The 27,803-nt window shown below is 40.8% G+C and overlaps 1 protein-coding gene across 1 annotated transcript; it reads left to right on the forward strand.

Annotated features, from left to right (window-relative positions):
• On the forward strand, window positions 1-27,797 carry KCTD3 (potassium channel tetramerization domain containing 3). Its single transcript, XM_075412997.1, has 18 exons — window positions 1-477; window positions 4,505-4,558; window positions 5,974-6,019; window positions 7,378-7,451; window positions 7,902-7,960; window positions 8,153-8,233; window positions 8,879-9,019; window positions 10,270-10,360; window positions 12,754-12,944; window positions 16,794-16,909; window positions 20,427-20,514; window positions 20,652-20,768; window positions 21,848-22,018; window positions 23,197-23,352; window positions 24,348-24,444; window positions 25,878-26,062; window positions 26,165-26,303; window positions 26,660-27,797. The coding sequence occupies exons 1-18, from the start codon at window positions 404-406 to the stop codon at window positions 27,240-27,242; spliced, it is 2,463 nt and encodes an 820-aa protein (XP_075269112.1). The 5' UTR covers window positions 1-403; the 3' UTR covers window positions 27,243-27,797.
• The last annotated feature ends 6 nt before the right edge of the window (window positions 27,798-27,803 follow it).

Raw genomic sequence — 27,803 nt, forward strand, 5'->3', positions numbered from 1 at the left:
CCGCCTCTTCGCGGCCGGCCCCGTTCCGCGAACGCTTCGAGGCGTTTTGGCCCGCGCCAGTCGCCCTCCTCCAAGTGCCGTCGCGTTGCCATGGCGTTTTCGGCTCCGACGGGCGGGGCGGCGCGGCCTGGCCGGGCCTGAGCGGCGGGGAGCCCGCGGGGCCGCAGCCTGGCCGGACGCTGACCCTGCCCTGCCCGCCGGCGGCTGCAGAGGGCTGGGCGGGCCCGCTGGCCGATCCCCCGCCTCCTCCTCCTCATCCCCCGCCTCCTCCTCCTCATCCCCCTCCTTCTCCTCCTCCTCCTTCCCCGCCGCCGCCGCCTTCGCCTTGCCCCGCCGCTGCTTCCCTCGACCCCGAAGCTCCGGCGGCGGTGGCGGGAGGCGGCTGGAGCGGGCGGCGGGGAAGATGGCGGGGAACGGCGGAGGCTTCGCTGGCGCCGGGAGCGGGGAGATCATCCAGCTCAACGTGGGCGGCACCAGGTGAGCGCGGGGGCGGCGGGCGGAGGGGGACAGGCCCCGGGCCCTGCCGGCGGGCCGCGGCGGGGATCGGAGCGAGGGGCGATGGCGGGGAGACGCGCTCCCCGTGGCCGGCCCCAGCCGGGGGTTTGCCCGAGGGGCAGGGGGCCGAGCCGGGGGTACCGGCCGGGCGGAGGGCTTTACTTTGCCTTCAGATCCGTAGGCTCCTGGTGACGGGCCTGCCTAGCAGCCTCAGAGACGGAGGTGTTCCAAAGGCTGGTACCATCCTGCAGCTGTCGACCGGAATAAAGAGTTGTATTGTATTCGAATGTGTGCTGGGCGCGTCGAAGATGGCCTGCGTGGGCGTGCTGTCAGGCTGACATAGAGAACTGTGGGACAGCTGTGGTCAGAATCTGTGTGGTATATAGCACAAATGTTCCTGTCGGAATGCTCAGGCGTGGAATCATTCGGATCACTGTATCTAGTGGAAGCTGAAGTAATGTGTCTTCCTGAGTCTGCGCACAGCCTGACACCAGCTGTAGGTAGTAGGAACGACTACTACTGCTAAGATTTTTCATGTGTTACACAAAAGATTAGCTTGTTCTTATAACTAAATTGTGTGTTGCAGCCTCTCTTAAAGGAGAGTGCCATAAAAATCGATGCAGAATTTGTTTGTTATAGTAAGACAGTAAGAGTCTGGTTCAGCCCAGAGAAGCTGCTTGCAATTTTCCTAGGCAAAACTCACCTGTAACGATGCTTTCAGGATAACTTTGATGTCGATTTGATCTAGATTTCATACACTGAGTAAGGTTCTTCAGTGAACTCTGTCTCTGAAATTATAGGCCAGTTCATTTTTTAGGTTTCTATTTCAAGTGGAATCACAAAAATGCTTCAATCTCGTAATTGTAAATAGGTCTTACTAAATGCCTCTGCAGAGAACACAGAATTATGTCCAGGGCATAAATCATGGAAGAAATATGCATCCTCAGAGGGCTTGCCTACTCAGAGAAGTGGGTAGAATAATGCAAACTAACAACTGTATGTATTTCATTTCTAGTTCAAGGTCTGGATTCTAGTCAGAGGATATCATTTGGATGTAAGGAGTAGGAAATGTGTGCATGAATATTTTCCGTTTAATAGGGAGACAGCGTGCGACGGTTGGCTGTCTAAGAGGTTTTGGTCTTTTGCAAGCTCAAATTCCCTTGTAGTACTCGTTTTCTTTGAAAAATATGTCTGAGCCAGGTTTTTCAGCTTGCAAAGACAGGTGACTCAAAGCTGACAGTGGAGTGGATGGTCTGGACAGCAAATGGGGGAGAGTGGGATACTAGACATGTTTAGTCCTCTGCATTAGTTCCTGTTACCCTTACTAGAACACCTGAAACTCTTAGTTCTCTTTGTAGACTTGTATGAGAAGAGGAAATCAGTTCTCTCCTCTGTCTCTGACAGCGATTATACTTCAGAGCATCTGGTGCAGAGACCACAGCTTTCTGTGTTCTGACATGAGGTTCCCACTGCTCCCCGGGACTGCCAGAGCTTCTCTGTTGTGTATGGTTGCTCCAACAGTTCCTGGTCTCAGCTTTTGTGGATTCCTTTGCTGGGAGCACAAGCCCCTTGCTGGTTAGCATTCACAGAAATTACTGTAACAAATTTAGTGAATTCTCTTGACCCTTTATCTCCATCTGGTTATAAGATAACTCTAAAAGCACGATAGACTATGAAAATCATTGTTTTATAATTGACACTTAGCGATTCGATTTCTAGTTGCCTATATTTTCCTTAAAATAATTGTAGTCTGCCACCTGCGTAAGATTTTTTGAGGATATTATGCTGGATTTGCCTAATTTTCCTCGTACTATGTCTGTCTGACCACTGCATGTTAGCTGCAGATGCACTTATACATGTAAACATTGCTGGCTAAGCTTCTTTCTGCATCCTGGAAAGGAGGACTTTGTCTCTTTGTTTGCATAGATTAATGTATATGTATTAAAAGTTCTAAAGTATACGTTACTAACAGGTATGCTTACTGAACTGGTAACATAGTGCTAAGTCATAGACAGAAAATCCTTGTGCTGTCTAAACCCACTGATAAAATTGCAAGGAGATGAACGTGGAATCAGTTGATGGCTCTTTTTCCTGTTCTCCTTATTGTGTGGCTTGTTCTTCTGGAACATCTTCTAGTCTCAAAAGTTTTGCTACTGACCACTTTAACTGACATAGGAAATGCTAGAGTGGAACCCAGCTGGTCGAAACACCAGCAAAACTTGAGCCTTGACACCTCTGAATAGCTGACTGTCACTTGTGTGCCTAAAAGCAAATATTCCTCAAGATCAGAAATTGTGCTGTAGTGTATTGAGAAAATGGTACTACTGAGTCCTCTAACATTTGTTCAAAGATCCTGAATGCCTTCACGGTCACCTCAGACTTCTTTATTGCTTCAGAATTAATTTAGCATTTATCATTCAGTGTTGCAGAAAATGCAACTTAGCTGTGGTTCTAGTACTTTTTCCATGTCTTTCTATGTATGCACACCTTCCTGGGAAACCATAAGTCCTCTGGGTTTTTTTTTCTCCTTTCTTTTTTTCTAAAAACACAAAAATAACTGGAAGTTGTAAAGTGTTTAAAGTATCAGACAGTAAAAGTCTTTAGCTTGTGGAGACTTTTAAAAGGACTAACTAGTGATGCTGATCTATCCCCATAGCTAGAAGGAGCATCTGGATTAATCTTGGATAAAATTAGTATAACTCATTATTCTCTATTATGCAAATACTGTAATATAGTTAAATAAATCATCCCTTAAAGTAGAGAAGGGTAGTGATCTGTGTTACTGATGATAAAAGCTATGCAAAAGTACAAATATACTTAGAAGTCACCTTCTGTTTGAATAGCAAACTGCTTTGATTTGCTTTAATTTTTTTTTTTTAGAGGAGACTTTGTGCATGTTTGTGCTTAGAACGCTGACACCATAGATTTTCTGTTCAGAACAGATTTGTTGTTGTTATGCCTGCAGTGAGCAGCTACACAATTCACGTTTTATGCAGGATGGTAGTTCCATATAGCCTTTGTGTTTCTGCCTCTTGGGTATAAAGTAATGCTTTTTGTTTACATGTTGTTTTCCTCTAAAACTGGAAAATACAAGCAGTGAAAACTAGATAAATTAGGATTAAGTACTTTTGTTCCAAAAATGTTTTGTAATGTATTCCTGTACTATATGGAAAGCTGTCATGGAATTTTACTTTTGCATTTCCTCTTTTGATTCCCATTAACGAAGAGGTCCCCAAAGGTTTGTTAGTTGTGGTACTAGTAAGAGGGTATGTACAGTCAGTCAGAGAGCTGATGCGGAGCATGAACTCATTGTCCAAGCTGGAAGTCCGGTTGTCTTCCTTCACATTAAATCAAAACCAGAAGTCTAAAATATTTCATAGTTAATTATTATGTAAAATACTGTCTGGCATCATAAGTAATATTGTAATTTCTATTACTTCATTATCTGATTCGGAGTAAATACTTTCTTTTAACCACTATTGTAGTTGGGGCCCCCCTAAGAGGGCCCAAATAGCAAATGGCAAATAATTAAAGTTACTGTAAAATACTAACTTGAAGCGCATTGTATAGTCTTTTGCGGCACACAATGTAGCACCCTTTGAGTCCTAAGAAAGAGTAACATGCAGTTAATAACAAATGTAGCACACTGTTGATAAACTTGTATTTTAGTGGCTGCTTTTCTTGTGTGTGTGATTTTTTTGAGTTTTTTTTTGCAAGCAATAATGTTGACAAAATATGAGAACCAGAAAATACAGGATGTTTGGAACAATGTGTTACACACGTATAAAGAATGACACTTTGGGGTGCTCTGGGCAGTCCTGCTTCATGCTGAAGGACAATCTGTGCAAAGAATCTGCAACCTCTTTGACTGTGTGTAGACATTTAAATGATCTCGAACTTCCCAAACCCGTTTGGTATCAGCCCTGTAGGACAAATCAAAGAATTTTGATAAAGCAGACTTCTTTCCAATTTTACAGCTGATGCTAAACTTGTAACTTTGGTTTCCTAGATTCAGCACTTCAAGACAAACACTAATGTGGATTCCAGACTCCTTTTTTTCCAGGTATTAGTAGTATATCATCACATTAAACAAAGACAAATTTACAGTCATTAAAAAAAAAAAGTCTGTATGTTCTTAGTTCTTAATTTATGCCGTAAGTAGTATCTTTATTCCTTAATGCTTTTTCTCTGTCTCAAGCAGTGGGACAGATTGATTTGAAATAAGCTGTTATGCAAAAGGCATTTTCTTTCTTGAATGATGCTATGGAAGCTTATATGTGCTGAGGAGTTGTCAGTTTTTAGATGGAGTGTTGTGGAAATAAAGCTCCACGTCTGCAGGAGAGGGAGATGCCACTGACCTTATTACCATGTTGCCACTTGTGATTGTATTGACCATACAAGGTAGCACTGCCTTTAATGCTTTTTGAATTATTGCTGTACCATGAGTTTAGTCAAAGCTTTGAGGGTTTTAACGTGGTACAGGAGCTGCTGGGTTATTGAATATCCTTCTGCTAACTTTTACTACTGGTGTGCTGCTTACTGTTTGTACCCTAGCAATTTTGTACTGCAGTTTTTGTACCTCTACTGCCCCAGCTAATCCAAAACACATAAAAGAAAACCCAAAGGCTAGCAGTTTTGCTTCTTTACATTTAATTTTTGTACTCTAAACTTCTTTCCCTGTAAAAGTCTAGCAGCTGACATAGACAGGCAGCGTTACCTGCTCCTGTTTTACTGAGTGTTCAGATCAATGGAGTGCCAGGGAAATGTCACCTTCTTTGAGGCATGGAGGGAAAAGCATAAGGAGGAAGTCCTTGCTATTCCCCAGTCTCTCAGTACTAATCCAATGAGGATGTTCCGAAAGTCATCCAGTACTGGAAAATCACAGAGGTAGTTGTCATCCAGACTCAAATGGAATCTTGAAATAAAACAGTTGGCAGTAGTTAGTTTGCTTCATATCTGTGAAACAAGGCTTTGGTGTTGTGTTTTCTCCTGATCTGGAGCAAAAGTACTTTGGAGAGGAACTGTGAAGTACAATAGTGTAAAAACTCATCCACCCCATTCTTGCCCAGTAAGTCCTTGCAGAATGGATTTTTTTACTCTTCCTTTTTACTTCAGCAGCTTAAACGGTTTACTAGATTGTAACAAACTATGCAGCCCTCTGGGTGCCTGGGAAAACTTTTCCATCCTTCCAGGCTAGGCCTTGAGTCTGTTTTCTTTGGGAATCTGAAGGTCCTTATGATGCAGCTCTCATTAGCCTTTCCTTAGGTGTGCATGCACTGCTCCTATGTTCAGGACAGATGCTTCACCCTGACCAGCATTTTGCCTTACCTAGGCATTATTCTTTGCTCAGCTGCACAGTTTTCCTAAATTGCAGTCTACAATACAGAAATAGAGCAAACTGACTGAGAATGTTGCTGTCTTTGTGTTTGTGTTAGTAAATTTCTGGAGGACATCTAACCAAGATTTCTTGTGTTTCAGTTTGCTGAGTGGAAGAATTTCAACACTGAAAGACGAAACTGGTGCTGTGAGTAATAAACTTACTGAAAAATCATTCATTTCATGTTATGCTTTCGGTTAGGTTCTCTTCTAAAGAATATCCACTGCGTGCTGATAGGAGTTACACTGCCCGAGTCAGCTATGCTTAAAAGCATGGAAAACAAATGGCCAAATGCATTACAAACATTCACATTTCTGGGCTTTTAAAAACTTGTTTTGGCTTTTGCAAGTATTTTCTCCGTTGCTATTGTATTACATAACCACTAATAGTAGTATTGGAGAAGCCTACGTTTAAAATGCTGACAGCACCATCTCTGCTTCAGAGTCCATGAGGTGTAGTGTTCAATTGGCCTTGACCTTTTGTTCATGTTTTGTCACTTATTTCAATAGGGAGAAAATATGGGACTTTGAAATCATTTCAGAATGTCACCATGTGTTTTCCTTTTGTTGGATTCTACACAAAATACACTATCCTCTTACAATCGCAAAGCCTAGTTGCAATACTGTTCATGCTATTGAGCAGGAGAATGACTGGAGTATTTAATTTAGTTGTGTCTAATGAAGTTCTAAAGATTTTAGGGCAGAATAAATGTACCTACTTGAGTATCATCGCACTGGTCTGGTCTCCAGACTTTCACGAAGATTGGTGACGTCTCTGGACTTCTTGTTTCTCATCGTCATTCCAAGATAAATGAGACTGCAACAATGTGCATGTTTTCATGCTCATTCTGCATGGTACAGACAGTGCAGAGACAGAAACTGTGCTGCTTTTAAATAGAAAGAACTGCTAATTGCTGTATTGCAGAGGGAGGTTAATTTTTATTGGATAGTATTGCATATGTACTTCAGTAATCCTGACATGTAAATGTAGCTTTGGTTGGCAAACATATATAGCAAAATAGCCATTTTGGTCTGTGTATATGATATTCTTAAATGGGAAACTATAGTTATAGCAATGTTGTTGAGTGATAGTAAGGCACATGGGTACTTTGCTAAAAGCATAGAGGTAATTTTAATGGTTATTGACTTCATTTAAAAAAAAAGTCTAAACTTATCTTGATCTTATTACATTTACTGTATTCTAAATGTATGGTAGAAAGTGAGAATACCCATTGATCTTTATGGAGACTCTAGAAGTTAAAGAAATGTGTTTATTAAGTGCCATCTATTTGCAGCAGTCTTTGTATATATGTCTTTTAAGAATGTTGAATTAGTGGATGGTAGAAGAATAATGAGAGCAAAGGGTTGGCCCAAAAAATTTGGGTTATGTTTGTCTGTTGACTGCTGCATCTTTAACTCCTCTTTCCCCTGCTCAGCATAAAAAAAGATTTTTAGTTGATGGTTGCTCCATAGCAGTGCTGAAAGTACAGTGATATTTCTTTGCAGATATTTATTGATCGAGATCCAGCAGCATTTGCACCAATTTTAAATTTTCTTCGCACAAAGGAGTTAGACTTACGGTAAGAAGTTCTAATTATGTCAAGTGAAAATTAATTTGATCAAATGTATTAGGAAGCTTTTTCAAGTGAGGTTTGTTCAGTTTCTCAGCTAGCTGGGTGCCTAGTATATGACTCGGCTCCCTGGTAGATTTGGGGCCATGTCTAGAGTGTATGTGTGGAGTGGTGGAGGCAGAAGTGGTAGCTTTATATTTTAGTGGATTCTTGTAATTTAAACCACTTCTGGCAATGTAGTTCTTTATTGTTTCTGTATCCTTATTTTAATGAAAGATAATTAATATTAAGATCACTTTGAAATCTCAAACATCAGGTTGAATAAATTTGTTGCTAAACAGGTAGCTAGATGTTCACATTGTGTAATATCTAGTTACATGCAAGTCTTTATCTTCGAGGTATTGACTCGCTCTGTTCTTGTGTTTTTTGTTGTTTTCGTCTTATTTTTTCTTTCTCTAGGGGAGTGAGTATTAATGTTCTCAGGCATGAAGCTGAATTCTATGGAATCACTCCTTTAGGTAATTTCTTTTTTGTTTAAATAAGAGGTCATCTCACATTCGTTACTATAGTATTGACCCACTTACAAGTCCTGGGCAGTTATGACCCTGAAGATTTTCAAACTTACTGATAACAGAAGGTTATTTGAAATAATGTAATGTAATGTTACCTGGGAAGTGAAAGCTATAGTCATATCTGGTTTTCCTCCTTAGTGAGAAGATTACTACTATGTGAAGAACTAGAACGCTCATCTTGTGGCAGTGTCCTTTTTCATGGCTACCTGCCTCCTCCAGGTATTTTTGTATTCATGGTCTGATGTTGCTTGCAGTCACTTATTGCTTTAGTTCATGGGGGCGATTGGCCGAGGTAGTTACTCTAGCCGTCAAACTGCCCAGAGAAGGCTTTCCTATGGAAAAATTAAAGATGAATGGTTGAATCGAACATCATTCTGATTCAAAAAGAAAGCTCTTTATCTGTATGCTGTATGAAATGGCATATTTAGAGTACTGGGCAGTGGGGCAGTGGCATGTTAATACTAAGCAGGCTGTGTTTGGTTATCAGCATGGAGTACTTGCTTCTTTCTGAAGGTACAGTTACTTTAGATGCCCTATGTCTAGATGACACGTCAGCACAAATGAGCTTTCCTTCACAATACGAGTACTTGTGAGATTTTTACTTCTCTGTAGAGATGAACACAGTTCGTGTGTTAACCTGAAGTCTAGGGGACATCTAGGCAATTGTTGACAAGTTTTCTGATGATAGTTCCCTTAGTTATGAGTGTCAGTGTAGAGAGAAAAAGCATTTTCTGTTTCAGTCTTACGATATTGCCTAATTCTTATAGCACAGGAATTAGACTTTATATCAAAATGCACAAGTGAATGAATATCTGTTATATTGCTAAAGTTTGAGTGGGACAAAACATCTCTTTTCTTCTATAGGCATTCCCAGCCGTAAAATAAATAATACTGCTGGGCCACCGGCTGATGTTAGAACTGGTCAAAACTGCTCCGAGAGTGAGATTCATGGAGGTGGTGTCCAACCTACACTCACTGGTACTGGGGAAGGTACAGTCAGGCTAGGTGAGGAATGTCAGTTTTAAAACCAAAACAAATCGCAAAGATGATTGTTGCTGGGAAATAAAAACTGAGTGACTATGCTGAACACTTACTTATACACTTCTCATACAGTATTTAAGGCTCACTGCTGCACAATCAAGACAGGAGGCAGAGAGAAAGGCAAAGCAAAGTTCTTCATACAGTCTTAGTATGGTCCCATAAGCATATGCCTTGCACTGTGCTAAAGCCATGATAAAGACCAGACAGACCAGCATCTCTTTGGTCTTTGTTCAGGACCTGCTTCCTGCTCTGGCACCTCTTTTTTGCTCCTAGTGCCTCTCTTGACCTGCAAGAGTTGAGTTTTAAGAGGAAAGGTAGTCTTCAGTTGTTTGACTATACAGAGTACTTTCCATCTAAAATATGTAAAAACTGTAAATAAAATAGGCTTGAATTCTGTCATTTTCCAGCTTTTGACTTTGCAAACAAAATTATGCTGTTAGAAGTGTCATATTTCTGCTATAATGGTGTAAACTGTAGCAGTGTTAGGAAAATTAAGACTATGCTAAAAGGTGAATCTATATGCAGGTAATATAAAAAAAGCCTTGGATGTGAATTGCTGATTCTTCTTTGTGACTTGCTGCAAGTTTGGAAGAGGGCAGTCTTGGGGAAAATGGGACAGAAGATGCATTCTTTCAGCATTAGTTCTCTAGCATGTGGAGGCTAAGAGCCAACTCCACGAAGTACCGTAACTACTGATGTCCAGTGCCATCTAACACTTCTACCAAACCTAACGCAGTTACAGATCAGAAACAGGCATGCTCACACGAGAGAACAAATGGAGGAGCTACAGGTATTCCAAGGTATTGGAAAATTCAGTTTAACAGTCTGGAGCAATAATAGAGTTGCAGTAACTACTTGGAAAGAACTTGTACAAAAGGAAGTATTGTTTCTTAGTTGATAGCAATCCTCAAATTTTTACCAATTTGTCAGGATTTAAAACTGAGGCGTGTGCTTGCCTCTTTCTGCTTATGAACACTTTGCATTGTTGTGGCTGAGATGAAATGTCTTCGTTCCATGTAAGAACTGTAACAGTTTTAAGGATTGTGAGAAGTAATACTGCTAACTAGAATCAAACTGATAATGTTTCTTGAGAAACTTCATTATCAAAGTTTCTGTTGCATATCCTAGCAGAGAGCTCTTTCCTGTTCTAGATAGCTCTGCTGATTTTCTAATACCCATCACTTGACTGACTTTAGCTTTGTTGTTGTTTTTAGGATTTCCTGTGGACCCACGTAAAGTCCTAATAGTAGCTGGCCACCACAATTGGATAGTAGCTGCCTATGCCCATTTTGCTGTTTGCTACAGGTATGAATATAGTTGCTTGTCAGGTTACAGGAATCTAAACAAAAATATGATAATTTGTTATGAGCAAAGCAAAAAGTTTGCTTTACTTTGAAACGACAGTAGATCACATGCATTCACATGCTGCTATAGATATGAATTGCCACTTTTGCTTGTGCCAATAAACTGCTTGATAGGAATTCAGATTTTGCTGCTTTGATGTCAATTCTTGATGCCATTGCAAAAGTAATCAATTTAACTGCTTCAAAAGCCTCTTTTAAATCAGGCTTTTAAAGAAAGGTTTATTTAAGAAGTTCTTGCTATTATATGGGTTTAAAGACAGTTTGTGAAGTTAGATTATCAACCTTGAATCATGGAAGTGATGTACCTTGTCTTAAACTTTTTTTTTTTTTGGCTTAGCAGAACTGTTAAGCACTTTTTACTTCAGATGGATGGCTGAAAAATGTCTTAAAATGTCTCATAAACAAATGGGCCATTTTTTAAGATCAGGTGAAGATGAGTAACACCTTCATATTACAGAAGCTGTTTTTAGTTCACATCTGTTAGTCTTGATTTAATTGGTGGCTGTCGTTTCAATGGAAAGTAATGTTTTAACAAGAGCTGTTGCCAAAAACAAACACTGCTGTCACAGAGTGGTTCAGAAACAGAAGGAAAAATGAAGTGTAATGTGAATAGCTTCTTTCTTAACTGCCAAGCTGAAGCCATATTTTGCTGCCTTTTTCACTATATAGAACACTAATTTACTTGCGTAAACTTTGTAACTTAAATCACATCTAACTTGTTTCTTGTATTCACCATTGCAATTTGTTTTGCTTTAATTTGTACTAAATGTGGCTTCTCTTGCTCTACTTAATGTTCTTGTTTTCAGTTATGCTTAATTTGATCTGACTGGAGAAAGAGGCAATGATTTGCAATTGTCTTTTTGCTAATCGTCCCCTTCTTAGGATTTTATCTCTAACTGTTTTCCTTGGATGGTAGTTCACTTAAGTGAAAGATTCTCCCTTTTTCCTGCTTGGTAATCTACTTAATGAGACTTTTTACCATTGAATTTAAGTCATTAGTGATGCTTTTGATGAAGCGCGTCAGACTTGAATGGTTGCTGAAAGAGGGCACAGGTGAATTTAAAATGCTGCTTTTGTTCATAGTGACGGAAAGGAGCAGTCTTGTCTTGATTTGAATATTTTTTCTTCTGGAACTGCAGGAACTCTAGGAGTACAATGGTGGACTTTTCCCTCCTCCATTCTGCTCTTACACAGCTTTGGTAACAGTTTTTTTCCCCTCTGTGCTACATCTTAGTACCTATCTGTTTTTTTAATTGCTTAACAAGTGAATTTGCCCAGACTTTTAAATTGAGGAGACAGCATACACTTAAACCTATTTCCCTTTACTGACAAATTTTAATACAGCTTGCCTAGACTACTATGCTGCAGTCAAGTGATGTGATTTTTAAGATTCTCAGCAGGATTATTTTAATTTAAGGACAACATCTGATTTTTAGCTAGCAACACTTCTCAAAGTAAATGGAAATTTGTAGTGGACTGGACAGTGAATCCCATGCAGTAAGAAATGAAGTATATTCCAATATTTAGTTCTGTGACTTTCTTTTATGCTGTTTGTAACAGGTATTATTTAAATACTTAAGAGAATTATTTTGGTAAAAAGCTATAGCAAAGCACAGTGCATCCTAAAGATAGTATTTTTTTTCCTTTTGAAGTATGTCAGAAATCTTCAAAACTTGATAATAAAGCTTCTGAGAATGTCTTGGTTGCATTTAAAGGCTTATGGATATTGCAGTCCTGCTCTTAAGTCACTTCACTACAATTTCTTCTGCATGCTCTATAGGTAGAGAACAGTGATCTGTGGTGCTTTATCTCCAGGCAGGACACAATGCTGAAGTAAAGAACGGCAACAGTGGCAAAAAATACTATAGATGCATTTCTGCTTTCCATGTTAACATTTATATAATTTAACTACTTAGATTTACTGTGCTCTAGCTCAGTTGCAGAGCATCTAAATGATTGCCTAAAATTAAATCAGATAAATTGCTTTTCTGGAATCATATAATTCTTTAAAATTGCACAGGCAAATGATTCTTTAAAAATAAAGCTTATAGTTAATTTAGTATACTCTGTTTACAGTATACCATAAGCAGAAAATGTGACTAGATAGCACAGCTTTGTGCAAGAGCATGACTGGGCGTCTTACATGATGTGTAAGACACCTTGACTCTGGAAATTGATAGAGATGTGTCTAAAGTCTTATGCTGAACCTCATTCTCTAGCATTTGGCTAGCCCAGGCTTTTGGCTGGATCATCCACATTGGTTCAGGCTTAGACTGAGATATCTGTTTCTGAATCTCTAACCTCTGCTCCCTGTGCCCTCTTTTGCCCTTCCAGAATTAAAGAATCATCTGGGTGGCAGCAGGTGTTCACGAGTCCCTATCTGGACTGGACAATTGAGCGAGTGGCTCTCAACGCTAAGGTGGTTGGAGGACCTCATGGAGACAAGGATAAGATGGTTGCCGTTGCCTCGGAGAGCAGCATAATCTTGTGGAGCATTCAAGATGGTGGTAGTGGCAGTGAAATTGGTAACTATAATTGCTTGTCTTTTTCTTTTTTTTGTGTGTGTTTAACCAGAAGGAAGTCTGTGACCTTATTTTGAGGTATGTATGACCAGCAGTGTTCAGTAATCAGTTTCACAAAGTGACAAACCAAGCTAAAGTAAGCAACGTGTTGGAGCATATTAACTTATTTCTTTGTCATGCTAGAGGAATCCTTTCTCAAAAACAAAAAGAAGAATAATAACGAAGTAGTCTGCTTACTGAGCAGATACTAACTAATGCTGTTCAGTTCAGGTTGGGCTTTTGTGTGAAGATGCAAATTGAGTTAAACTTTTCCTTGGACTTGCATTTGAATCTAGGCCATAGCACAGAGGAACTAGTTTCTGAGATGAAGAGCTACAGCTATTGAGAGATTCTGTTCTTTTCTTTCCCTTGTCTTATTAAAGCCATATTTTTACATGGAGATGAGGAAGAGGCTCCAGTTCTTTATCAAACGTAGTTCATAAATGGAGTTTAGAAGATGAAAATTTCTTCCTTTTGTAACTTGTGTGCCTAGGTAGGGAAAAAGCACCCTGTACTGCCCTACAGGAATAGGAATTACTTCTTGTATACCTCAGCACTGAAGGACACGTGGTTAGGGAGGCTTTAGAAACATCAAGAAGACATTTTCAGAAGTAAATATTCCTTGGTATTGGTACTGCTCTGATGGCTTGGCTGACTCACTATTGTTCAAACACAGGGCAAGTTTGGGAGGCAGTGAAGGGAAAGTTATTAGGAACTTTGTCTAACCTTATCCCTGGTGTTTGAATCACTGCTATTATGCCAGTAATGTCTGTTTCCTCTGGCAGTGGATACTGCTAACAAAGGATGACAGCAATCTCCTAATGTGGATGCTTTTCTCTGAAACTTAATGCTGAGTTAATTTGTTATTAGAGGTATCTCAGTAGTTGAAGTCATGAGAATTAATGTGGTTGTTAATTAAAGTCAGAATGACCAAATATCAAATTTTGATCCATGTGCCTTTAAAGGAAGAGCTTGCTTGAAAGATGCTCAGGCAATTTCTATAGGTCTTGCATGAGGTAATACAGCCATATACTGCTCTCTGACTTGTGACTTACGGAGTTTTTGTATGTAATTAGGGTCAGCAAAACAGAAAAGGAGATTCCATTGTATTTAAAAAAAAAATAGATCTGAAAGATGTGTCTAACAGTTGAATGTGAAATATCTCTATTAAAGAGCGAGTAAATATTGTATTTGAAAAGCCTTTTCTTCTGTTATACCCCCCTTGACCAAATCTTAAAGGCGGGGAAGAGCGAGCGTAACAGCTGTACTCCTGTAATAGGCATTGCTTTAAGCAGTATGCTGTTACATTCCTCCTGCATTTTCTGGTTTGACTTAGCTGCTTGTGTTACCTTGGGGTTTGCAATAACATACGTGAAACAACATCTCAGATTTTTGGAAATCAAGTGCTAAGAGAGTCAAAAACCATAAGTGGAGTTTTACTTCAAACAAAAGCTCTGAACTATGCCAGTATCATAAGGTTCAGATAACTCAGTCTGTGACTGAACGTGGCAACTAAACTGAAAGAAGCACTTTTACTAAACAGGCCATATGCATTGAAGTGACTTTGTGAAACAAAGGAAAAGCCGCTTGGCACCAGGGGGAGCAGAAAGTAAGTGCCTACAGGATTGAACCTTTAGTCTGACTAACACTGAACAAAATGTACTGTTCGTCTTTTGGATAATAGGTCATGCTTCTTGGTTTAAAAAAACCTAAAATATCCTTGTGTTAAATTGTAAGAACTTGAATATAGCTGTCTTATTTCTTTGTAGTGGGAAATGCTTGCAGTCCTGCTTTGTGTTAGAGTGCATTGCTATCATCTTGTGAAAGAAACTACTTGTTCCAAACAGTCATTGAAGCCTGGCGACACCATCCTCAGAAAATTGTGTGGGCTGGCATCTTTGTGATAGAGCTCTCCCAGAGCGCTCTCTTTCCTTTCAATATTACTTACATAAGCCACTGCTGCTGCATTGCTGCTGTAAGCAGTATTTTACTGAGAGGGACCCTTAAGACAAGAGCCTGTCATTACATATAGCATTGTCTCCCCTGTGGATGGGTCTCAAGATTGTTGAGCCTAAGCAGGACTGACACTTCAAATTCCTCCAGACCATTCAAGCTGTCTTCCTTGATTTCCTTGAACCTCGTCCTTCTCTGGAGTAATCAATTCTAGTTGTTTCTGTGGATTTTTTTATTGTTGCCTTTTTCATGTGGCCTGTACTGCTGAATCTTATCTGCGTCGAATGATTGTACTGTGCCCTGGAAAACAGTTCAGTATCCTAATTAAAAGAGAAGTATAAATTGAGCTTCCCAGGGTTCCTTTTTGGGTGTAACAGAAGACTGCTTTTGGTTGGGAATGGCACTCTGTTCATTTGAACTTGTCCAAAACAACGTTGAGAAATTTTCCAGCTGTTTGGTACTCTTGTTTTGAAGGCATCTGCCTGATGCAGTTAAAGTACATTAGTGAGGAGTGATATAAATATGTAGAGCGAGCAGTATGGAATAAGAAACTTGAGAGTGAAGCTTGACACTTTGTAGTGTAACGTATGATTTTTGTGCTTAGCAGGCAGTAAAATTTAGCCTGGAATTACGTACAAACTGAGTTACTTACAGGGCCAGTTTGCTGCACTTCATAGCTGGCAAACTTGGAAATGATCTCTGTCCGTTTTAGTTTGCTGTAACTTTTAAATACATGGTACAATAAAGAGTACAAAACATAGTATGCTATCCAAGTTTGCAATTCAGTTAAAAATATTCATATTGGATCTATGATGAGACTAGGAAGCTCTAAAGAGAGGACAGATTTTGTGGAAGACCTCACCTGTTAAGGTCCACTAGAACCATAGCCATCAATGCCTGTTGTGTTCTGCACTGTTTTGATTTTTGTTAAGTGAAATGTTCTTGATGCCACATATGCTTTATTTGGAAGGCCAGCATTTGCTGGTAAGTCTTATCTTCCAGATTTGGAGTAGTATGTGATGATTCGTGAAACTGGTTCCCTGCATAGTTTTAATTTTTAATAGCCTGTAGTCTCTACTCACAGACTGTAACCAAACTTATAGACCTGGAGATGAAAAGAGAAAGAAAGAAAGAAATCGGCTTTTGCAGGCTGCTTATTTTTCCGGGTTCAAGTATTTCTGCTAAAAGAGAAATTTGAATGTATTCAAGTAGTGTCACATCGGGGTTGTTCAATCTTTTCCAATGAAGCAGGATGAAGCCTTGTAGCCATATTTAGTTTCTAAAGTATATTTTCGCACTACGTCTATTTGATTGGACTTCAAAGTTCTCAACACATTTTTTTTTAAATACTGTAAAAGGTAATTTGCAGACTAGTATAGCATAAATTTGTTTGTCTGTCTAGCAAAAACTGAAATTACTACTTCTTAAATGACAATTAGTAGTCACAGATTAAAAAAACCCCACAAACCAATTAAAAAAAAAAACCCTGCTTGCCATAGAAGGATTTTTATTTATTAATTTTTTAATGCCTTAAGATCTATAAAGCCATTTGAGAACGCGATGGCTGTAGAAAAATAAGGAATAAGTATTTCGCATGGGCTCTCCTTCCTTCTCGTGCCTCGTTTCTCCTTCCCAAATAATAATTGCATCAGCAGACATGACATCATGCTGCCATTTAATTTAATGGAATCCAGTTTGCTCCTTGAAACATACCTTACCTAGCACACTGCAAACCCAGTTTTGGCTGTTCTTTACCTGCTACTGTAATAAATGTGACATGGTAATAGTGGAGAGATTCCATTGTTACTGTTTTTTTCTCTTTATTTTAGATGAGCTTCATAGACTCTTCATTTTTTGTAGGAGTGTTCAGTCTTGGAGTCCCTGTAGATGCTCTCTTCTTCATTGGCAACCAGTTGGTAGCTACAAGCCATACAGGGAAAGTGGGAGTGTGGAACGCTGTGACTCAGCATTGGCAGGTGTGTTCAACTCAATTTTCTGCATCACTTTTAATAAGCTGGTATGCCTTTCTCGTAAAAAGAGAATAAAATAATCTAAAAGCATGTGTGAAACGCTTACCCCACAGGGTTTTCAGCCCTGACTTGTGTCACCAAGTTTGCCACTTTGGTATCTGAGTATTGTGCCTGTGAGCAGAATGTTGAATGGTTTGGTGGTACTACCAACCGTGCTTTTTAGGCTTTCAAATAGAAGGATGTGGTGTGGTTTGGAGAAATACATGTTAAGTGTGTGTATATTTAATCTTCTTGTGAATTACTAACTTCGTAAAAATTCACTAGGGTTATAGAAAATAAAAACATTGTGGAAATAAAAAAATTGTGGAGAGTGCATGACATCAATTTCTGCACTGTCTGAAAGAAGAACGTAACAAGGTAGCAGTCTGTTATCTGGGGATCTCAAAAGTTGTTTTACAATGGGAGACTGTTCTTCAGCAGAACTATACATGGTGCTTTAAGGATCTCTCTTGCATGTGGACGCTTCTGGCTGCAGGGACTATATTCCTATTGTCAGAATGTGTATTGAATAGAGAGATCCTTGGAGTTTGAGAAAACACTTGAGCATTCATAGGACTAACAAAGCTTATAACACAGCCAGATGTACGTCTTTGTGGCACAAAACCTGGATGCAATGAAAGTCCAAAAATTGGTTTGCAAATCTCAAGAGGCAGAACTGACCTGAGGCTGCTGCACTCTTTTCTGACTAAGTTCTGATTCGACCCCGAAGTGAGGGTACTGCTTAAAAATGATGTAGATAATAAGCATGGGGTAGCACAGCTTCTGCAGCACGCAGACATGTTAGTATGGTCTTGAATTAAACAAAACATTATTTTAAGTTCTATTGATGCCTTGCAAAATCTTCTGTTAAGAAACAACTTAATGCTGTTTGACAATATTTTCTAAAGGAGCAAGTCATCAGGAATAAAAACCCATGTCCCATTCATCTTTATTTCCAGAGGGAGCCACAGGAATCTTTCTGAGCACATTAACAGTGCCTCAGTTTGACTGACTATTCCTTTGAAAGCATTTCTTATTGAAGAGTAGAAAATCGGGGGCTTGCATGCCAGGATGTCCTAAAACCAAGTTTTTTGGCTCTATAATTGTATTTTTTTTTTTTTTCCTAGAGGATGAGAATAGCTCCCTTTTTTAAAAAAATTGCAAAACACCCACAAGAAAAAACCACCACAAAACCAAAACAACAAACAAAAACCAAAATCTAAGCAAAGAACCCCCAAATACAACCAGTTTCAAGGTGCTTTCTGTACCTCAGGCTCTTCTGTTAGTAAGGAGGGGAAAAAAACCCTATCTTTCTATAGATTTTCGTCTCCCTTAAGAACACATTCTTCTTGAAGAACCCCTTAAAGACTGAAGTAGCAGGGTTGTACCTCTGATCTTCAAGTGCTTTGTGAGAATACATGATATTTGTGTAACTGCTTTCCATGAGTTGCCCATAGCTCTGGACTTAGGATGTAATTATACTGTCTGCAGCGAGAGAGGTTTCGAGGAACAGAATATGCCAATGCCCTGTTTCAGACCAAGAACTTTCCTTTCATGCTTTCTTTCTTGATGCCTTTCTAAGTTCTACTTTAAGGAGGCTTAATTTGTGCAAGCCTCACTTCCTTACATTGTGGTTTTTGTGTTTGATGTGTTACACCCTGAAGATGTAACTGACTTCTGCCTCTAATTGTTTCTGGCATCTTCTTCCCATCTTGGAGATTTGAGCAGACTAGCTGAGGTGGTTTCCCTAGTACTTATTCCTCTGGCAATGTTTCAGTTGCATGCAACAAGGAGAGGAGGTTGTGGGTGCTACATACATCTGCAATGAAATTCTTGGTGTAGGAGAGCTTAAAGGAAGCAGAATATTAAGTCTTATAGAATAAGAGTTAACATAAAGCAATAGTGTGTGACAGCAAAACTTAGTCTGCAAAGTGAGGATTCTCACTGGCCATGTTTTACCAATGACTGTTGTATAGCGTTCCTCTGTTTCTTAACAAAAGGTCACGTCTGGTTGCTCCTGGTGTTCCTGTCTCTGCTGCAGAAGGGCTCTCCTTATTCTGTATGATCTCTTTGACTCAGTCAGTCTATCTCTGCTGTTGGCAGCATTGTGCTTCCTCTTGCTCAGACTTTTTCTTGCAGTGCTTATGTCTTCTGCAAGGTGATGAGTAAAGTGGTGTAGCTATTGATGGGTTGCCTTTACCTTCATTAGTTTTGTAAACATTTTGCAGATGAGAGGGCTCCACAGAACTGGAGAGCACACTGCATCTTGATCCATAGACTCTTTGATGCTGAGACTTTGTTTAGTTTCTTGCCTTTCTTTACTTTTAGCATTGGATCTTTGCTGAATTATGGGTGAACATAAGTGAGAGAGGCGTAGTTCTTTAAACAAAGGAAGGAAGGAAAGTGCCTCCTTATTTTTCCCCCCCCCTCCCAAAAATATGCAGAAGCTATATTCATGTTGTAGCCTTCTCTGTAAGGCTAAGTGATAGGCTTAGAATATGTTTTAGGGGCTTACGGACTATCCTTAGGTTAGGAATGGGTACTGGTTTAGAGTGTGGTGTTAGTGTGGGGAAGTTTCTTTGGTTGGTTTGTTTTGCATTTGTCCAACAGATTCATTGTAGATATTTTGCAAATGATTTTGCAAGTCTCGGAAGCAATCAGAAGGATGCTGCTGGCCAGAGAGAAATGAGAACATAAGCTTAAATTTCCATGAATTAGTATTCAGTGACCATTAAGTGGACTAACTGAAACACATGGAGCACAGGAAATTAGCTTCAGATGTCTGTCCCACCTGAGGGGATAAGCACCCCTTTTCATCCTAGAGGGCAAAGAGGGGGCATTCTTAATCCCGCACCTGAAGTTGTAGACCAGTAAGTAAAATATGACAGGGCTGGCTTCCAGTTTACTTGGTGTGAATGTGTATTGGAAGTGGGAAATTGTAATGGGACAGGATTTTTTTTTCCCCCCTGATTATATATCTGCTAGAGGTTGAGATCTCCACAGAGGCTGGCCTAGGGATACAAGAACTGGAAGTAAAGGAAGGCTTAGAGAGGTGACATCTAGTTTCTTTGCCCAGCAACCTCTTAAGGAGTTGTCAGAAATGGAAGAAGGGATAGGACAGAAAGTGTGAAGTACACTAATTTTGCATGTTGGAAAAAAAATCCTCTTTTGGAGATGTGGGTTAGCTGCAACACTCCAAGTTTTGTGCCTTCACATGGAGAAGGGTCTTCCAGAGCAGTTGTGCTAACTTGTCTGCATGCTTCTGCTGAACTCCATGACTTAAGATCTGGTTTGGTGGAGGAATGTGATCTACCAGCACTACTTTAAGAATGTCATTGTATGTGTGTGCACAACAGCTTCAGACCAGTACCAGGCTCAGGTGTTCTTCAACAAAATGTACCAAAAATGTCTGAAAACTGAGAAAGTAGCAACCTAGCTTCTTGATTTTTTTTTTTTTTTTTTTTTTTGCTTTCTGTTGCACTAGGTTCAGGATGTTGTTCCTATCACAAGCTATGATACTGCTGGGTCTTTTCTGCTGCTGGGCTGTAACAATGGCTCTATCTACTATATAGGTAAGAATTGGGGCTAGGATGGAATAAAAAGGAGGTGGTACCTAAGCTGCTTTGTTATTAAACTCTTTAGTTGGTCTAAGTTGCATCAGAACAACTCTGTCTATTCAAAGTAATAAACAAATGTCTCTTCCCCACAGACATGCAGAAGTTCCCATTGCGAATGAAGGACAATGATCTGCTAGTGACAGAATTGTACCATGATCCCTCCAATGATGCCATAACAGCACTCAGTGTCTACCTCACACCTAAAACAAGTCAGTATTCTATCACTCTCTCTTCAGTAAGAGTCTGTTACAGTTATGTTTTTTTTTTTCCTAAATGGACCTCTTCTATTGCTGCATAGCAGGACTGAAGCAGACAAGGTAGCCCTTAACATAAACAATGAATTTTTCTTCATTTAGTCATCTTCACATAAATGATGAACACTAGGCATAACTGTTTCCCCTTGCATCTGTACACATGTATAAATAGGCACATGTGCTTACATGTATGTGTGCATGTACTTGTACATTGTGCATTATACCTTACTGTATAATGTGATAACATAATGCATCATGTATTAATCCTTGTGCATAATGTACCTTTGCTGGTTTTAAGCCTTTTACACAAGACATGCACTTAGATTATGAATTGTATTCACTGAAATAGTTTGTGGTGAACTGGGAGGGGGAGACAACCTTGCTGTTGCATCTAACCTTATAACCACTGTTCTAAAACTATTTCCATATGCAGCTGAATGATGCTTAGCTATTGTGTCAGTACACCCTTTTTTAATTACAGTGCAGCTATCTTTTAAATAAAAAAACAAAAAAACAACAAACAAACAAAGCCAACCTAAGTAAAACCCAAAAAAACCCTCCAAACTGGGAGAAAGTGGTTACTCACATAGCTGTGTTGATACCATGGTGACTTTTTTAACTATAGTCCTCCCTGCTCTTTCCTGGCTTTCCCATTTGCCTCCCACTAAGGCAGAAAAATAAACAGTATGTGGCACATATCAACCATATCACTGTGAGGACTGCCAGAATATCTGATCTCATTACTTTATCCGTCTCTTCTTTTACTTCTAGGAGGGAGGAGAGAATGGGAGAGTAGGCTGTTGTTAAGACAGTGTTGAAGAGTGTAGTATGGAGTTGTACAAAATTTGGGGTTTTGTAGTGGCAAAATGTCCTCTCTGTTTGTGGGAAAATAATGAGTAAACAGTATTTAAAACAAATATCTATCTTACTGAGGAAGCTTGAAAATACTGGGTTTTACTGCCTCATTCCCAGGCCCCAGTAAGACAAGTTTTCATTCCTGGGGTGGGGACCAACTGTGTCCTTGCTTGCTTTAGGTGTAAGTGGCAATTGGATTGAGATTGCATATGGCACCAGCTCTGGAGCAGTGCGGGTGATTGTACAGCACCCTGAGACAGTTGGGTCTGGGCCTCAGCTGTTTCAGACCTTCACAGTTCATCGAAGTCCCGTCACGAAGATCATGCTCTCGGAGAAACATCTTGTGTCAGGTAATCTTTTTTTTCTGCACACAAATTTGTATTGACGGTTTTCCCCTCCTCGTGACCAATGAGGAATTTGTATGCATTGCTTTTTAACTGGCTTTGTTCCCACATGTGATAGAAATGAGTTGGACAGATGGGGGGGCAGGCAGGGGGCCAGATTGGCTTGGATCCTCCTCCTTAAGTTAAACATTCTTCAAAGCCTTTAGCAGTTAAGAGGCCTAGGTTTTATTTGACCATATACTGGAACAACTAACTCTTTCCTTTGTGTCTTACTCCACAAATAGCAACCTTGGAATTAAAAGGGTTTGTGAACAAATGTATCCCTGTCAAGTCTTATTGTTGTGGGCAGGTCCTTTAGGACTTCTCTTCTTTTAACAGCCTTTCAGGAGCTTTCTGAGTTGCAGCAAAATGTGCACCATCTCCTCTTGGGCCCTAGAAAAAGCATTGCCGTGGCTCCAAAGGGCTGTCTGTGTTTCTTCTTTTCTTAGCTGTCTGCCAGTGTTCGTTGTGCTATCCTGTTTGTCCTGTCTTATGTTCAGGGAAGTATCTTGCTTTCAGGGAAGATGCAGTCATTCCTTCATCTGTAAGAATTGGTTTCACCCAGAATCCAGCAACCAGGGTATGGCAAAGAGCAGATTTACTTTCTGCTGTTATCCCATTTTTTTTAAAAGAGGAACAGGAAACATCGTATCCAATTATATTGCAAACAAACAGCCCAGAGGTCATCTGTTCCCCTGCAACTTGGTGTTCAACCTGCAGTCCCAGCAAAGGGCACATCTGTATGTAGAAATCCGAGTAACTGATGGATGAAATAGAAGACCATGACTGTGGGATAGGGGTTCTGCTGCCAGGCTGCTCTCATGATATGTCTCTGCACACAGAGGACTCAAGTGTGCTGTAGGCTACTGGTGCTGACTCAGTCAGACCTTAATGCTGTGTTCCACCTGCCTCAGTTTGTTTCTTGAGTTTCTGAGGGAAGAGACAAAACTAACAGAAAACCGGCCATCAGCAAGAATTTGTAGATTGTTAGATAATTGTCTGGAGATGCTGTGTGACCTGACATTGAGCGATCAAGCAGAATCTAGTCAATCTTGAAGAACTATTGTATAGAAATCATTGGAGAAGTTTATGTCAAAAGTTTTGTCATCCCTTGTAAATGTTATTGTACATCTTTTGCTTTGTAGTTTGTGCTGATAACAACCATGTAAGGACATGGACTGTGACTCGGTTCCGGGGCATGATTTCAACTCAGCCAGGCTCAACACCTCTGGCATCATTCAAAATCTTATCCCTGGAGGAAGCGGAGAGTCATGGCAGTTACTGTTCTGGAAATGACATTGGTAGGTTGTCTCTCGAATGCGCTCTGCTGAGCCTGTACATTCACTGATATCATAAAGGTTTAACAGACCTTCAACCCTGTAACATGCAAGTCAGCAGATGGGTGTGATGCTCTTGCATTCTGCTCTCGTCTTGAAAAGGTTGCAGGAATCTGTAAGATTCACCTGGAAAAACTCACTATTTAAGCTGCATAGAGTTGAGTACACTTAAAGGGCTTACTCTGAAGGTGAGAAAGGGAGGAGAAACTTTTGAACACAGATACTATATCTCTTCCTTGAGCGAACTGATATGTAGCATTTCACTTTTGGTTTAACTAGAGAGTGACAGAAAGCACAGGAGACTGTTAAAGCAGATGAGCATGGCAAGGTTTGGGTCTACTGCAAATTCCGGTTCACTGTTGAGACGGTGTTAAGTGATGCGCATATGAAAAATTCTTAAATGAACTTGAAGATGTGACAAAGTTTACTGAAGCCTTGAAACTGCAGGGGCAAATGGTGCTAGCACATTGCTATAGCAAGATACTGAAGGAATGCATGACAGTAAATGTGGGTAGACGGGTAGGCTAGATTCCTTTGTGGTCTGAGTCTTGCAAATGAACCTTTGATGAACAGGGTGCTCTGTGAGTACAGGGTGGGGACAGTACTATGGCAAGAAATCTGATTAAGCCTTTAGACATCTAGGAGCTGCAAAATAAGAAAGTACTTATTATAGAGGCCTAATGTAGGGTTTGTACTGACATAGTAATTCCTCCAGGAACATACAGGAAACTCAAGAATGGGTGTCCTTTAAAACAGAAGAACAAAAAATATTTCTATCTGTAGAGGCTTCTAACTATTGGATGCCTTTTTCTAACTATTAGTCATCTTTGGTTCCCTGGTCCTGGTGCTTTAAAATTGCAGTGGTCATAATAATTTGAGTTTGGGTCTTCGTGACAGTGTGGGGAAGAGGGTGAGGGAATTGAAACAAACAAACAAATGATCTGTCTTTATTTCTCTAGGACCCTTTGGTGAACGTGATGATCAACAGGTGTTTATCCAAAAAGTTGTTCCCATCACTAATAAGCTGTTTGTAAGGCTGTCTTCAACTGGGAAAAGGTACTTCCATGTTCAGAGTTTTAAGTGGGGAAGGAGCAGGACTGTTCAGGTGGCAGGGTCTCCCATGCCTTGGGTGTGCATGCAGTTGCACTTAGCAAGCGTCTGATGTGCTTGACAGCTCTAGCTGAACTCTGGTTTGTGTGTTAATAACAGAACTGTACTTAATGGTCTACTATGACTTAGAAGCTAAATGGCATTTGGAGAAATGAGACTCACTTCATGACAGCTCGCCTGCTGAACTCACATAACAAACATTTGTGTGCCTCTACAGAATCTGTAACTCTCAGCCAGGGTACCATGCTAACATTAAATTTCAAAACTAATGCTGAAGATGCTGGTGGCAGGGATTATGCTGCTCACAAAGGTAGACAGGGAAGCAGTTTTTCTCCTGCTTTGCACTTGTCTTTGAAGATATTAAAACCCTTAAAACTGAGAGACTGTCTTCTAGGTCAGCCATACAATTACTTACTTAGGCTTGACTTCATAATCTTCTACTGCGTTGCTACCAATGTAGCAAAAAAGTTGCCAAATAACCACAGCTGTTTTTCTTCCTGTTAGGCTAGGAAGATGGCAAGAGATCAGAAAAGATGGTGCATCTCAGTTCTATGCTGCTTATTATTCTTGCATCTCTTGCCTAATAACTTTGAATGTGTGTGGAAATGTTGATGCCTTAACACTGTTGGCATCTGAATTGAGGACAGAAGCCCTGCAGATTACTGATGTGCTTTTTTTTTTTTTTTTTTTTTTTCTTTTTTCAGGCGAGATTTGTATGTAGTGGAGAGTTTTACTAGATGACTTATATTCTGGGTGATTTGTTTTACTGGCCCCCTGTATTGAGCTTTTTACCCAAGAAGTGCCAAAATGTGAGGTTCTGTTGTGGAGTCCAGCTTAGCACCTTAGTTTTGGGAGTTCTTTTCCTCCTAATTCCCACATAAGCTTCTAAAATAAAGGGAAAAAAACAGTGAAGATGTGCCATGTCAAGTGCTATTGCAGTTGTTATAAGACAAAAGTTATCTGTGTAGATAACCTTGGATTTATCATCCTTGGATTTTTTGGCGTACATTTTATATGGTTGAGTGTGCTGTTTCTGCAGGTTAGTTTCCTAGAGTGTCTGGCATATGAAGGGGCTAGTTGGTGTCATTCTTGTGAAAGCCTTGGGTTTCTAATCATTGCAAAATGAAAATGGACATCAAACATATGGGAGTCCCCTAATAAAAAGAAACAAGTAGTGAGACTGCAGGTGGATTGGGGGGAAGGTGCTGTCTGCAGCTGAGCAGCATGCCGTTGTGCAAGGGGAGGGATTTTGTCTGGAAGAAAGGTCTTTTTCTGATAGCAAGTTTGGTGCCTGCTCAAAACCAAAACAGTGCTGACTTTACTGGCCAGACTCTGCCAGGTGCAATTGTTTTGGTAACTTGGGGTTTCTCCTGCTGTAGGATCTGTGAGATCCAGGCAGTTGACTGCACTACCATCTCGTCATTTACTGTGCGAGAATGTGAAGGATCCAGCAGAATGGGCTCCCGGCCACGCCGCTACCTGTTCACCGGGCATTCAAATGGCAGCATCCAGATGTGGGACCTGACCACAGCCATGGACATGGTTAATAAGAGTGAAGACAAAGGTAAGTTGTGTTATGCCAGGACTGTGCTGTGGTTCTTTCTCTGTCCTCACATGTGCATGACTACGGTAAATGGGCTTGGGCGCTCAGAGCTGTCTCTTTCAGATATTGGCGGCCCCACAGAGGAAGAGCTGCTCAAGTTGCTTGACCAGTGTGACCTGAGCACATCTCGCTGTGCCACACCCAACATTAGTCCTGCCACCTCAGTTGTTCAGCCAAACCGGCTTCGGGAATCTAATTCCAGGTAAGTCACCAAGGCCGGTGCCATCTGCAGACAGCACAGGTTTTACCCTTTGGGTAGGCAAAGAGGGCTCTGGTGACCTGAAGGCTGTAGCTGAGCCCTTGAATCCATGCCCTAAGTGTCTCGAACCACATGCACATACTCGTCAATTTCTGTTGGTTTATATGTGTGCAGAATAAACCATCCTATGAGAGGCTGAAGTAGGTGATCCAGAAGCCCTTGTGTGGGGGTTATGATGAGTATGTTGCTATTTAAGGGAGTTGCAGTGATGGTTGGGAGCAGGGTGTGCAGAAGAACTGGCTGCTATTCTCAGCCTAACATCTGCTCTTCTTGTCCTTGGTTGTTTTTCTTTTTTGAAGCCTCCAACTGCAGCACCACGAAACAATCCATGAAACAGCCACGTATGGTTCTGTACGGCCGTACAGAGAAAGCCCCTTATTGGCAAGAGCAAGGCGGACGGAGAGCTTTCACAGCTACCGGGACTTCCAGGCATTTAACTTACCCAGCAAAAGCCCAACAGAAAAGGCAGCTGCTGCAAATGGGAATTCGAGCCAGACAGAGACCAGGAAGGCAACAGCTGAGGGCGGTGCGGCTGAGAGGAAGACTGTCCAGACAACAGCACTGGAAGGACGAGGCACAGGCGTGACAGATGCAGGTGGCTGTTGCAGTACAGAGGTTCACCGTCTGCCAGAGAATTCCCTGGATCTCAGAAGAAGAGGACCAGAAGAGGAGAGCGAAGCCAAAGCAGAAGGCAAAAAGAAAATGGGGTTTGAGGGATCTGGCTTTCTGGGAAGGAAGAAAGTGCCCCTCCTGGCCTGTGCACCAGTCCTTGCTGAAGGTGGGCCTGAATTACCTGGTGCGGCTTCTCCATCACCTACGAAGACAGCTGCTTCACCACGTCACCGGAAGAATGACTCATCCTGCCAAGACTATGGCTTGTGAAAACGCAACTGGTGGCAAAGATGAGGTGCAGGTGCCCTCTGGCTGGTGTTGTGGTTGTTTCTTGAAGGGGACTCTGTTCTGATACCCAGGATGAAAATTGTAAGGTTATGAGAAAGTACCTGGCTGCTGCCAAACCTTTGAAGAGTCGTCCACGTCAGTGTGTGGCTTTATGTAATGCTCCGAATTGTAGTATGGTACTTGGTCCAAAATATTGTTGTGCATTCTTGCATAAATGTGGTCAGGCATGTGATATGTTGTGATTATTCTTGTTTTTGGGGAAGGGAGGGTGCTAAAGGAATACTCGGTTGCTCAGTGGAAGATGCCTTTTAGCTGCAGCCACGTTGCTCTGCAGAGCTGCTGCTGTCTTGGCTGGATTTTGCCTAATTCACAGGGCTGCCATTGTAGTCTCGTTTTATGAATGGGATCCTTGCTCTGTATGCTGCTGTCTGAAATCTGAAATGTTTTGTCCAGGTTAAGGAGGAAGCTATTCAAAATAGCATATTATTTTGCATCTTAGTCCAAATAAATTGCCAGAGGAGTGTTGCTTGTGCTTTCTGAAAA

Source organism: Opisthocomus hoazin, chromosome 2 (assembly GCF_030867145.1).
Source record: "Opisthocomus hoazin isolate bOpiHoa1 chromosome 2, bOpiHoa1.hap1, whole genome shotgun sequence".
NCBI classification, from domain to species: Eukaryota; Metazoa; Chordata; class Aves; order Opisthocomiformes; family Opisthocomidae; genus Opisthocomus; species Opisthocomus hoazin.